Source organism: Agelaius phoeniceus, chromosome 6 (genome assembly GCF_051311805.1).
Source record: "Agelaius phoeniceus isolate bAgePho1 chromosome 6, bAgePho1.hap1, whole genome shotgun sequence".
Taxonomy (NCBI): domain Eukaryota; kingdom Metazoa; phylum Chordata; class Aves; order Passeriformes; family Icteridae; genus Agelaius; species Agelaius phoeniceus.
This window is the reverse complement of record NC_135270.1, coordinates 17,480,228-17,494,621: the sequence shown is the minus strand read 5'-3', so window position 1 is coordinate 17,494,621 and position 14,394 is coordinate 17,480,228. Positions and strand designations below refer to the sequence as shown.

The 14,394-nt window shown below is 42.6% G+C and overlaps 1 protein-coding gene across 1 annotated transcript in view; it reads right to left on the bottom strand.

Moving 5' to 3' along the window:
- Window positions 1–12,866, bottom strand: part of MOB2 (MOB kinase activator 2) — a 109,267-nt gene extending 96,401 nt beyond the window's left edge. Inside the window, exon 1 of the mRNA XM_054634853.2 lies at window positions 12,617–12,866. Coding sequence (XP_054490828.1) covers window positions 12,617–12,633 — 17 coding nt within the window. The 5' untranslated portion in view covers window positions 12,634–12,866. The remainder of the gene's footprint in view (window positions 1–12,616) is intronic.
- Between the last annotated feature and the right edge of the window lie 1,528 nt (window positions 12,867–14,394).

The window sequence follows — 14,394 nt, the reverse complement described above, 5'->3', positions numbered from 1 at the left end:
GCAAAGCAACAGTCTACCAAGACCAGAACTCCATTCTGATAATAGCCAACACTATTTATGGAGTCAGAAGACTCAAGAGTCAGAACTCCATAAATCTCTGGAAATGCAGCTAATTGCCCAGCACCACATCCCACGAGAAATTTCTCCCCAACTGACTGTTCAGCTTAGATGCATGGACTGAAAACCAGCATTATCCCTGCTAGCACTCTTGCTTATGTCGTTCATCTTTACAGAATTGCATTATTTACCTTAGTGAATCATAGAATTTAAATCCTCAGCTCAACTATGAGCTGTATACAAAAATTCCTCCTATTTATTATTATTCCAACCCTCTCATGTCATGCAATACACCAAAATTGTTCTTGAATGTCAAAGTATGCTGGTAAGTCAATTGTCTTAAAACCCACTTTTGCCTTATTCTCCCCCCCTCATTTTTGAGCTTCCTGTTGCTTTTCCCTATGCTTTTATCCATATGATAAAGCAGAAAAAGTATTTACTGAAACCCAGCTAACCTGAAGCTCTTCTTAGTTTGATTTTGTAACAAGAGCATATTGGAGAAGTCATTCTTTCTTTGAAGGTCTGAGTACCTGCTGTGAAACTCACATTGTCATTTTACTACTAAACCTCAAAACTGGCACAAAAAAAGCAAATCCAAAATGAGATTAAAAAGTAATAGTTTCATGTTAGTAGCTGGCTGTCACTTTAGAATAATATTTGGTTTAGGAACCACGAGTTAATGAGTAGCCCGTGGCTATACGATAACCATTGTCTCCCTTGGAGATTAGACTCCTTTTTAGACAGGTTTATCATACAGGATTTTTACTTCATGTCCTGTGCACTCCACCCACACCACTATTCTCCAGGGACCTTAGGGAAACAAGTCATGGGGAGAGTTCCTGTAAGCAGGAACTTTATTACTTTCACTGGGAACATGGATCCAATTTGCATTAGTTATTCCCACAGCTGTGGAGTCCTCCCTTATTTTTTTTCACATGTAACAAGTCCATATACTTTGGCCTATACCAGCAAAAGGATAATGGAAGAGTTGATTTTACTTAGGCTCTTTGAGAAACTTCAGATTTGCAACACCCTTTGATAACAATGCATTATTTTTCATCCATAAACATACCAAAGCTGGGAAGTATTATCCCTGTTATTTTTCTGAATACTGACCAATCTACTCCATTGTTTGATCAGCAGTACCACACAGTTTTAATCAACTTTCTCTCTGTAGAACTACTAGAACTTTGTGCCATTTTAAAAAAGCTTAAGATAAATGTTAGTGAATTGGATAATTAAGATGAATAGGGAGGAAACAAAAAGTACATCTTCCTATTTCACTTGGCTAGGGACAAAAAGCTCTGGGTGGATTTGGTTTGCACTTGCAGGCTGGCTCCCCATCACAACATTTGACCTTCTCCATTGTTCCATAGCTTGACTATGTCCAGATTGACTTCTACAGCTGTTGATGGACACAGTAAGAGCAGAAAACATGGAACAGTTACTGAACTGTAGTTTCAAAGGTAACAGCAGAGGACAAAATTTAGCACAAAGTTGCACATTTCAGCCTAACCACCTTTCATTTTCCATCACACTATCAAACTGGGCCCTCCAGAAAGCAGGAAAACCTTCCCACTCAGGTTCTGGGCAGCCCACAAGGGGGGCACTGACCTGGTAGCTGGTGCCCTCAGGTTCAAACCTCCATCATCACCAGTGCTTCCCTGCCTTAGCCCTTCAGACTGTCAGCACCATCTTCTGACCTATCTTGTGATGCATCGAAGTGCATACATTAATTTGTGGCATAACTAGGACTAGACCCTTTGTCTGCAAGGTCACAGACCCAAACAAAGCTCACACACCCCTCAGATTCAGAAGGAGAAGAACATATTATATACAAGCCATAAGACAAGAACTATTGGTCAAGGATTGAAGGGCAGGCCATAATTTTTGCAGTTACAGGCAAGTGAGAAGTCTCCAGAGACAGGAACACAGTGTCCTGTGATACCTGGTAGGCTGCTGCAGGCCTCTGCTTGCTAAATGGGAACACGTGACAAACCAGGCCACAGACATTTATCTGGATGAAGGAGAAATCACTCTTTTAGGTCAAGCATGGACTGGAATTCCCCGGATCCAAGTTCTTCAGGCATTTGTTTTGACAGCTACGGTTCAATTACCAACAATGACTGTACATAAGATACTATTGTGTGCAGTATTCTAAAAAAATATCAAGCTCTTAGTAATAATGGAAAATAATTATCATTCCCTTATTAAACCCAGACAGGAAATGATGATGTCTGCTAATGAAGTTTTATTACATGTATAAACACCATCCTTATTCCTGTATTTGCTTCCTCTTTGCTCAAAATCTGCTTACTCAGACAGCAAGGCTGTTTTTAGCACTGGGGGCTATCAGCCTGGGGATATCTCTCATGCAGCTCTCAAAGAGTGCTTTGGCACTTAAGAAGTCAAAGGGATGAATTTGAATTGCATCTTTTAAAACTCATCAAGACCTTCATGGGAGTTGTCTTCAGAAATTAAGCAACCTCCGTGTCAGCTTAAATCGTTATGCCTACTGAAATATTTAACACCCTTTTTTTTACATTTTCAGCTTGGCTCAGAAATGCTGTGGATAGATGACACACCTAAACGAGTATAACCAATGTGTTTAAATTTGTCTGTCTTTATTATAAAGTTACTTCCTTCTCATGAAACTCTTGCCAACTTTTTTGTTTTATAATAACGTCCCCCCTAATGTTTCAGAATAAAATGTTTAAACATGGTAATTCATAAATCTACAAGGTAAGACTATTTCTTCTTTAATTGCAGAATGGATTACAACTAAAAAAAACAAACAAACCAAACAAATAAAGGCCCAGCAAGTGATTTTGTCCTGCAAGACAGTGGATTATATTGCATGTGTTTCATGAACTGCAGAAAATAGTTCTTCATTAACAAGATGCCTCCTTGCCAGTATTCCCAAAGAAGCAAACAGTGAGAGCTGGTAAGTCTTCACTCTACCTAAAACCAAGAGGAACTTGATTTAAACAGAAACATTGGTCCTATTAACAATGAGAAAATACAAGTCTGTGAACATGTAAATAATACCCTGCCCACTTAAAAAGTTATACCACATATAGCAACCACTGCCTACATTTTAGTGGATGACTGTGCACATCCTGTCTGAAACAAGCCTGGAAAAACAAACAATTAAAAAAACAACCAAAAAAACAAAAACTACCAGCTTATTACAGTACTGTGTGAAAACAGAAAGGTCCCCTTTAGAAGGCAAACCAGGGACATTACCTACAAACTTGCAGTTAAATACCTAAATTCTTGTACATTACAAGCATGAACCCACAATCTCCCCTTTCATAGATGAGTTTTCATAGCACTTTACTCCACTTGCTCAAGCCTCAACAAGATCTAGTGACTCAGGCCAGTACCTTCATATTCATCAGGGTGGGGCAAGGGAGAAAACCTCAGTACAGACACTTGGGGGTTATAAGAATGCAAATCACCCAATTCAGCATTTTGAATAGCACCCATAACTCAAAGCTAAAACCTGCGCTACGCCAGACCACATGGTAAAAGCCTATCATATGCCTAATAAGAAACATTCATAAATACATCAAAAAAAAACCCTGAAATTTCAGGTTAGTCTTCAAAAATTGCTCATCACCAATGGCATCACAATAATCAGGTGAAGAAGAGACAAAGTAAGAACAACTCCTGTTAGATGCCCATCCAGGAACACTGTGCAAAAGAAACAATACTTTTTAATGCCCAGCAAGTCAAGCAGCAGAGGCTAGAATTGAACAAAAAATCAGCTACAGTCATTAGATTGAAGTACTCCTTTCACTATTTCTTTTGTTCACCTCTTAGCTGTCAGATTACTCCCAAACCTCAAAACTCAGCTAATTTTAAAAAAAATGGCATTATTTGGCTACAACAAAAAGGAAACACAGACAAGACCATAAGAACATCAGAACTGCAGGTTAACTCAGACATCCCAATCAGAAATTACAATGGAACCAAGAAAGGTTGGATCACAGAACAAAGTAAGACAACACTGGAAAAAATTAGGGCCATCTGAAGATTTGTAACCTTAGACCAGAACCTGCAAATGCTTCCATTTCTAACCTCTTTCCCTTCCTAGAAGACATGCAGATAACCTTAAATAGCAAGACCAGTGCCCAAATATGGCATTTTGAATGTAGGCTGGTCAGCTCCTTAAAAAGGAACCAGTCCCTGGCTAAAGCAGCAGGTGAGATTTCTGCATGGAACTGTACTATTAACGTGGTTTTGTTCAAAACAGTCTATTAACATAAACAAGGGATACAAGCATGCCCAAAAGCTTTTTATTTCTTCCCAAGTATATTTGTTGGTCTGATAAAAGTTATTAGCCCTCACTACAAACTTGGTTCCTTTTATATCTGATGGAAAACAGCCACACACTAACACTATAGTAAATATTACAATCATGAAGGTTTTATAGACTGGAGTTCCAGCAACACCTGGAGATCATCAGACAGAAGACTGACTGGAAAAAAAAAAAAAAAGAAAAAAGCTATTTATCATTTACCTGACACAAACCTGAAACCACAGAGTTAATCCTGTAACCTGAGCCCATCCGCAAAGTAGACACCTCCTCATAAAAAAACATCTCCATCCAGTTTTGCATAACTTGTTAAGAAGGAACAAAGCCTCTCCTCAGCAACTCCATGCTGGTTTATGAAGAACCATGTAAAAGAAAAGTTCTCTAAATGAGGAAATTCTAGACTGAAATTTATGAACTGAAACAGTGAGAAAAAAAGAGTCAAGATCACCTCTATGCAACCTGTTTCACAAAACTTCTGTTCATTATGTGTAAATACCACAAGAATTCTCAGATAGAACACCCAAGAACTTACACATTTCAGTGTAGAAGAGGGACAACAGTGATCCAGATACTGAACACTGATGATAAAAATATTCAGGGACCACCTTTATAACCTAAGCAGTGCAGAAAGGAAGGGGAAAAGAAATTAAAAAGCATGCAGATATATTCTGAAGAGCTCAAGTTACCAGACCTGGATAATTTAAAGATACAGTTTTCTGCAGGCTTACATTCTAGCTTAATGGTTTTACTCTTCCAGTGTTCAGAGTAAGAAGGAATTTGATCTATGACAGTCATCCCTGTCTTGATTCCAGTTTAATTTGTGCCACTCTTCAGAAAATTGTATCCAAATTCTGGTTTGGGGTTTATTTATTGTGTGCATGTATGTGTGCGTTCAATGCTCTTGTTCCACAATCAGGGAGAGAGGTTTGCTGATTGTGTGAAAAACTTGCACCTTGACCAGTTTCTCTTGGCTGACAGAATAAAAGGAAACTAACTTTTGAGAAAACTGCCATATTTGCCCCTCCAAATGCTATCACACTGCTCTTTAGGTATTTAGTTACATTCATCATCCTAGCTGCAAAATTAAATTATTTAAAATTACTGCACACAGTGTGAGGAGCAGGGAGGCTCCTAGACTACAACTCTTTGAGGTGTCAGAACAAGGCCATGAAGCAACAATTCTTCCTCAAGTAGTCTCAGTTGATGTAACACTTCGCAGTACTGCTCTAAACAACACAATTGCAAAAATAAATTTAAATAATCAGATTTACTCATTTCATATACAGTTAAGAACACAGCTTTTTTTTTTTTTTGTAATTGCAGAGTAAGATGAGTGAATAAATTGCTAAGAAGGACTTAAAAAAAAAAGAACCTAGCAAGCAAGTTTCACAACCATATCACCAGCTGTAAATGGGTAAAAAACAATGGACAAGACCACTTCAGTAGTATTCCACTAGCAGAAACACACATGAAAGTTGTTTGATAGGTCATCAGTGATGGCAGAATACACAGATCTGACAGTACTGAGTTCAAACTTGTATAAACAGCTATCTAAAAATTGCAGTCTCTTATTAATTTTACTCTTACAAGTATGCTTTCCCTGGGCCCACATCCAGCAGCTGTAACAGGTGGAAACTGCCAGTGAAATAGGCAAAGTCAGGCAGGCCATCGTGCGTGAACCAAGCTTCCTGAACATGCTCTTGAATCAGACTGCTGGGTTCAGCCAGGCACCCAGAATCCCACCCAGCTCCACATCCACACCACGACACAGGCAGCACTCCCCTCAGGTAGATGAAACATGACTTACAGCCAGTTGTGAAGTCTGAATTATTCATCCATATCCAGTTCACAATGAGTATATTTATAGTTTACCCATAAAGTGAATGTAACACTGTGACAGTGCTCTGATGCCATTGCCTGTGCCAGGGTACCAGCCTAGTCATGGCATCTCCTATTTTCAGACATTCTGCAGTTCTTCCCAACATTCAAGCAGAAGGATACATCACCAGAAGATAGATCACTCATTATTTTCAGAGTAATTACCACTAATAGCCACATTACTACATGATTCCATTCAGCTGATTTAAGTCCTTGCTACCACCAAAGTAAGTGTTACCTAAGCTTTCTGTGCTCACAAACACCATCATGCTGTCAACATTATTCATGTAGCCACACAAACAGGCTGCAAGAACTCATTTAGCTGAAAACTAACCTGAGGAGAGGAAACAAGGCAGAAAAAAAAAAAAGAAATATTTGTTTTCATTCAGATGAGCATCTTAAGCTACCAGTCTTCCTGAATCCTGATGCTACTGCAAAGGAAAAGAGGGTAACATGCAGAGACATGCAAGGAATGAGTATTGCTACACTTTAAGAATATTCAACTCTTTTTCTAAATAAAGTAATAGTTCCTTTTACTTTAGATACCTTGAAAATTATCTATTCTTGTCCCTCAGCATACTGGAAAAAGAACACTCTAAAAATATAAAACAAGTATTCACGTGCACTGTACTCACTAAAGTAACTTACTGATAAATTCTGTGGTTTGCCAAAGTAACAAAGGTTTTAAAATGCAGGATTTATTTGGCATTTTCTCCAAGAAAGCAATAATTAACTATACTAGGACTCTTCAGGGAGCAAGGCTCTGCAGTTATTTGCAACCTGTTCTGCACTACAAAAGAAGAACCTTGGCAGTGACCATCTCAGTAATATAACTGAGCACTTTCAGATCCAGGGAGACATAAGGGAACAACACACCTGGAAAATTTAAATTGCTCTCTTACAGTCATGACTCCTTTTCTACAAATCTAATAGCCCTTGAAACTCACATTTCAAAGTAACAGCACATTTCCACTACCATACTAATGAATATTACAAGTTAATATTTAATGGAGATCTAATTTTACCTGCAGACAGCTTTATAGTAGTAGTTTCACAGTTAAGCTCTGGTTTAGCAGAGGCACTGCTCATGTCTGCTAAGGTTTTGAAGTAACATTGAAGTCCCATCAGTAAGCAGTGAATGGAGTGCCAGTGGCTCACAGACAGACCCAGATTTATCTGGGGAGAGCAACCTGGGACCCCACGGGTAATGTTACACCTATCAATAGAAGTGAATAAGGAGCATGTGAATATTTCCTGCTCAATGGGACCATACATGTCTGGTTTACCTGTTCTGAGTTATTTTCAGCTCCCTTAAAGCAGAGAAAACGGCATGTGAAGCCAAGAATCTGCAGGGAATGGAATGCAAGGGAAACACCTGTTGTGAGGTCAGTTAAAAAACAGAACAAAGACACACACCATGCAAGCTGTGAAAGGTGAGAGGTTGCAGCAGTTTCTAGAGGGAAGACTGCCTTATAAAGGCAGAAGAGTTTCTTCACTGGAAATGACTAAAGGGAAGAAAGAGGAAAGCATTCCCTACAGCTACAGCAGCGGAAGAATGTTCAGTGTTACTCCTTTCTTCCTTTTAATAGAAATATTTTCTATAATTAGGAAGTTTTGAACAGTGCCCAGAATAAAAATCATTACCTACTTTTTCTATAAAGGTCTGCTAGAGAAAGGCAGGTTCAACTGTATGATGCACCAGCCAAACTGACAGCTAAGCTTGCTGGATGATTTCTCACTGCTCCCACCACAAGATGCACTCCTTACAATTAATGGACTTGATGATCCTTATATGGCTCCCTTCCAACTTGAGATATCCTACAACAGTGCACCCCATTCAAAAGCAACAAAGATTTAGTCTAACAGGTGACAAACAGCATATTGGGTTTTACTGATTCAGAACTAGAACACTGGTGTGCTTTTTTCACATGTAGTCCTCAGCTGTTCTGGCTCAAGGTTAGGACTTCTCTGCATGACAATATTATTCCTATTTCACCATAGCTCATCTTGAACTGGACAGTGTCTTAAGGCCTTGTGAGGGCATTTCTTAAAGACGCCTCCACAAATGCAGAATGGAAGACAGCAAAACAGTAGTATGTGTTACTTTTTCTCTAGCCTTTAAAATTACCACAGGGGTAATGTGGCAAAATCCTGTATCTGAAACAAGTGAAAAAACTGACAGCTTAAATTTAAGTCCATGACAGTTATAGCTGAATAAAATAAATGCATGACATACAAGTCTCCTCTACAAAACAAATCTAGCAGTGTGCTGACCTTGAGAAGTTCTCTCACACTGTTTTTTTAAAATCACCAGAATACCATATACTCAAAAAGACTGAATTTGCATAATTACTGTGCTATTTCACTACAACATACTTTCCAATGACCCATCCCGATGAGATGAAGACGATGCAGGACAGCACATATATGTGGTGTTTATAATGGATTAACTGACATTACAAAGTAAAACCTGCAAGTGTGAGGGCTATTAGTTTCTATTAGACATTATTCAGTTTACAGCTGTAGCCACTTGCTCTGTCTTGCAGACCACAGACCACCTGAGTAGACAGAAATAGTCTGTGCTGTCTTCAGGCACAAATGTCCTGACCAGAAGTTTGCTTCTTGTGCCATTTGTATTTTCCTTACCTTTCCGGGCCATTGTTTCTCTCTAACTGTCCTCAAAGCTGAAGATGTGCAATATGAGAAAAGGATAGTCTCCAACCATTTTTAGGCCTTTCTGTTCAAGTCACTAGGTCAACATATGAAAGAACAAATAACTGAGCAGGGGATAGTATGACTGTATGAATAACAAGACTTAAAATTTAAATAGATAAGAAATCCCTCTTGCAGACAGCCTCTCTCTCTTTATTACACTTATACTATAATCAGTGCTGGGAGAAGGAGCTGTGAATCTTTATCAAATCAGCATAAGCATCTCTCCTTCAGTCAGTATAGTCTATTAACCTACTAAACTACAAAGTTTATAGTGCAGATGAAGCTCAAATTATGATTGTGTCAAACATTGGTAATTGTTTGTAAAATACTTGTTTCTCTCTTCCCTTATTACATAACAGTTCACCAAAACCACTACAGTACCCAATACTCCTCTTCTATGAAAAAATGCATTGCAGCATCAGACAGCACTGCTGAAGAGGAAACCACATCAGGTTTATTAGCACCACTAATTTGTTTTACTCCTAGCCAATTATGAAACTTACTTTTTACCTTGTTTTAAAATATCATAAGTGAAGGAACAATGCCTGCCTTTGTTGCTAATTTGAACTTCAAGAGCAGATCAATGCTATTTGTAACACAAAAGTTTGGAATCTCTTCCAAAGTGGGTAATATGGATCTCTGGTAAATGTTGTTGAGCAAAGCAATTAAGCAACACTGATCTCTAGTTAAAATGGGACTTAAAATACATCCTCTGTAAAACAATTAAGCTCAAAATGGTCTTTTTTTTTTAATGGAGAGAATGCACAGAAGAAACCATAGAGTCTCACCAACATCAGTATTAATGCTGCATTCAGTGGAAGGGTCAAATATACTAATCGACCACAGAAAAGACTCCGCCTTTACTTAGGTGCTAAACTAAGCATCCTACCATGCCAGCAGCTCATTCTTTTCAGCTTTCTTCCTTAGGACTTGACTGGATTTTGAAGCACTTGACTGAACAGCAGGCAGCACCCAGAGAAGTTTTGCAGTGTGACCACCTAAGTCTGTACAGTCTGTTAATCCGTAATAAATTCACTATTGTTTGTAAGCCTCAGCTTCCGTTTTTTTTGTATATTAAGTACTCTGAGGCGATCAGAGACACGGGGGCTGCTGCTCTTGGTGGTATGATTAGCACTTACCCTTCCCCCCTTTCCAAAAGAAGGGGAGGACCAGGAAGGAATAAAGCAGATCTCACTCTAAACGTTTATCAGATAACGCGACACCAGCTCGAAGGGTCGAGATCTAGAACAGGAACAACTGTCGCTGCTGCCTAATTTAACACATTTGCACTCCAAGGATCATTTCTCAGCAATACAAAGTCAAAACACAGAGGGTGTTTCACACACCAAAAAGTTAAGTAAGCACAGCCAACAAGGGGACATACAAGGCCTTCCACAGGGGTAGGGAAAGTGCATGGAAAGCTGAAACTGCAAACCACCACCTTCCCAAAGCAGTAAGGAATAAGAAAGATCACAGTGGTTTTAGTAGTGAGGACACTTAGAAAAAGAAATACCCCCAAGAAGCAGAGCAATACATTTTGCTTGTCAGAGGCATGAACACCAACTAATGTGTTACTGGGACAGACCTGTTTTCCTATTATTCTGCACGTTTTTCTTCAGCCCTGTCCTCACATCAGAGACTCAAACAGCTGAAGCTCCCACTGAAAGAAAGGCTGAGCAAGTGGCATTACCCAAACTTCTGCCTGGGCAGACAAATGTCCTCAGCTTCCTTGTCAAGCAGCAGGACGGATGTTTCCATTTACAAACACAGTTGCTAACAGCAGGCATAACTTGGCCGGGAATAAGAATGGGTCCCCCAGGACTTCTAGCCTTTCCCATTTCAAAATATCAATGCTCCCCCTTCCTGCCATAATCACACACAACCATCCCCTCCAAATGTGCACAAATAGAACTAACAGCGTTTAAAGGGAGAAAACTTTTAAGAGCATCAGTGGGACAATACTGGGTTTGGTTAGGAGTGAAACATATCAGGAAATAGCTGAGAACAAGTAACACACAAATGACTCAGGATCCATTCCCATTACAATGGGGAAAACAGGCAAGTCTTTTCCACACATGGCGGATCCACCCACCCTGGGTAAAAAAGTACAGAACAAATGCCAATTTTTTGTAGTGACTTCAAGAAGCCCAAAATATTTTTCGTAAGAAAACCATCATCCTGATATACTGAGAGTGTGGCTACAATAAACCTTGATTCTTTTCTGATTTACAGTGTAATTTGCACAGAATAAGTACAGCTGCTGTAGTGCGGCATGTAGTACTTTGAGTCATACAAGCAACTTGCATAAGTCCTGGGTTTGACCTTTTTTTGTAATTACAGTAACAATCTTTGACACTCCAGCTTTTACTTTTACAAAGTCAGTGTAACAGACCACCTGTGCTTTGCGCTTGTTACAAAACACATCAAAACAAGCTCGTCATTTCTATTTTCATTGACACCGTGTAACAGCGGAGTGCAGCCCTGTGACTTACAAGACACAAGGCCTGCAGTACATGGCAACCAGACCCCTTCACATGCCAAAAATACTGCCTTTCCCTGCCCAGCCGGCTGGAGGAAAACCCAGCCATCCGTGTCTACCCCACAGAGATTCAGCATTCCCTCCCATCTAAACGAGGGAGGGGTCAGACTCACAGTGAAACTTTGTATGGACAGCTGGTTCCAGAGTTGGATGAGACCCATGTGAAGGCGAGTAACAAGTGCACTCTCAGCACCAAACAGATCAGCTGCAGACAAAAGGAGCACGCACGCCAATGACCCTTCTAAACACACCACATCCACCAGCTGCGACAAAAGTTTACCTTCTGTTCTAGGCACATCAATGTAAGGAAAGGAGGCAACCTAGATGGCAAAGACCACATTCAGGAACGGCTGTGAAGAACAAACTAAGGACAGCAGGTTATCACTGCAGCGCCAGTTTTGCTGGAGCATAAACCAAGTGCTCATACGATTTTGAAGCATAATTATTCACAGTTCACCTGAGTGCAGGTCGCCAGCGCAATTCATGCAAGAAGCAACCGAGAATATCTCGTTTGGGATACTGGTAGCATATCAGGTCACTCCCATCTACTGCATCTCCCTCTCCTGCACTGAGGTTTCCAGACCTAAAACCCGCAGCAAACAGCTCTCTACCTTCTGTCTCTGTGTAATTAGCACTATTAATCCCAGGCTATCCAAGCCCCCTGGCGTGGCTCTGATTTGGCGCTAATCTCTGCCGAAGTCTCTTCTTCCTCCCTACAGAAAGCCATTTAAACCTTGGCACGCCTTTCGGTTTAGAGCGATGTTCTGTCGCAGGGGGATTAGCCGCACACTGTACGAGTGGGAAGCACAGAGAGCTGCCACACCTGGCCTGCCTATACCGCAAAAAGGGAAGGAAAAGTTACTTTTTCAGAGAGCCGCCGCTCGGGACAAGACGAGGGCTCCCGTGCAGCCCGTGGTGCCCGCAGGCGGCTGCACCCAGGGGCTGAGCCCGGGGCTGAGCCGCAGCCGCGCTCCCGCTCCCGTTCCCGCGGGCAGGAACTGATTAGTCATTAGCGCCGCACGCGGGGCTGGGCTGCCCGGCGGCGGGGCCGCCTCGGCCGGCCGGGAGAGCTCCGCGGGGAGGGACGCGCAGGGGGCCCCACTCACCCCATCAGCCAGTCCATGGCTGGGTCCCGCCGCGCCGGGAAGCTCCCGCGGCCGCCGACTCGCCGCTCACCGCCCGCTCATGGGGGCCGGGGCCGCTGCGCGCTCGGGGCTCCTCCCTCGGCCGCTGTGTCCGTCGGTCCGTGCCCCGGTCGGTCGGTCGGTCCCTCCCCGGCCGCGGGCGGGGCGGCCGCCGGGTGCCCCCCCCGGGCTGACACTCGCGCACTGGCGCGGCCGGAAGTAAACACACCGCACCGGCCAACCCGGAAGCGGCCCCGCGCCGCCAGCCGCCCCGCCACGCGGGGCACGCTGGGAGGTGTAGTCCGGGCGCGCACCCCGGGGCTCCCCGGGCCCAGGACCCCCGCGTCAGTCGGGCCCCTGTGCGGGAGCCTCGCTGCCCGCACCGCAGGGCTCGGTTCTCGCTGGGGCACGCCGTGTCGGGGCCTCTGAGGCAGCGCTGGCAAGGCAAATTAATGTGTTAATTGGAGACGGGCATGAGAACCTGGAATTCCCACGGGGTCGCCAGGGACTGACCCAAGACTATCCTGCAGAAATGACCAAACAGCTGCTGGAGGGATGATGCCCATCCCCAGACAGCCCAACACTGCACCCTTTGAGATTTATACAACCGTAACTTTTGAATGTAAATCCTTTCCATGCGGTTCGCTGATGCACAGCATTCCCAGAGGCTCCGTGAAAGCAATGTCCTCTTGAGTTCCCTGATCGGCACCTGCTCGGGTGGGCACGATCACAGGGGCAGAGCTGCTGGACACGATCCCAGCTTTGGACACGTGTATGTGTTAAAACCTGCCTTAGGGGAGAGTGATGGTCATGTTATTGGGCTCCCCGCACCCAGCAGTTTTCCAAGGGAAGGACCTTCCTTCAGAGGCTGTTTGAGCCATCCCCCTCCTTCCCTGCCTGCTTCCTCCCCGTGCTGTGCCAGGGGCTCCGAGGGCCCTGCCAGCCCCAAGGTGTCCCCAGGGCCCCTCACCCCACAGGCACCCACCTGTAACCCCACTTTTCGGGGTGCATGAGTCAGCCCCAGCCACCGCACGGGCTCCGAAGACAACTCCAACAAAGCAGCGTTATCCTGGGGCTAATTCTGCATGGCAAGGGGATGTCAGGGGGTGACTTAACAACAGTGTTTCTCCATCATAGTTGTTTTGTACCTCTCTGTCTTAAGAGAGTAGGGTTATTTTGTATTAAAAAACATATTGTGGTAGAGTTGTTTGTATTAAAAAGCATATTGTGGTGTAGTTTTGGGAACGGACCTTCCCTTTGAAATCTGCTTTGCACAAAGTATAACTTTTTTATTTTGCCATTCTCCTATAACAAAACTTCAGCCTGAGAATTATCTGGGTATATGGCTGTGTAACATAAGAACTTGAAAATGTATGTTGCCTGTGTTCCAATGAAGTGTTTCTCTTTAATACATTTTATCTTCTAATTGGTTTTAGTTTTACTTATCCTTGCATTTAGGAAATGTAGCAGAGGATAGGAAAACGGTCTTGCAGCAAAACCCCTCATACTTTCCTGAGTGGCTGGGGCAAGGATTTTTGCACTGTTTAAAATACCAGATCAAACCATCTGCAGAAAATAATTATCCTTTATGCAGACACTCGATCCAGTCATTATCTGCAAACATTTGAGAACAGATGTCCCTCATTTGAATTATGTTTTCTTGTTGCCCTTTGTTATGGGTATTTTTAGCAGGGCATTTGAGGATGAGCTCCATCCAAATTTACTGTGGGATGCATTGTACCAGGAGTAGGGTGTTTAGT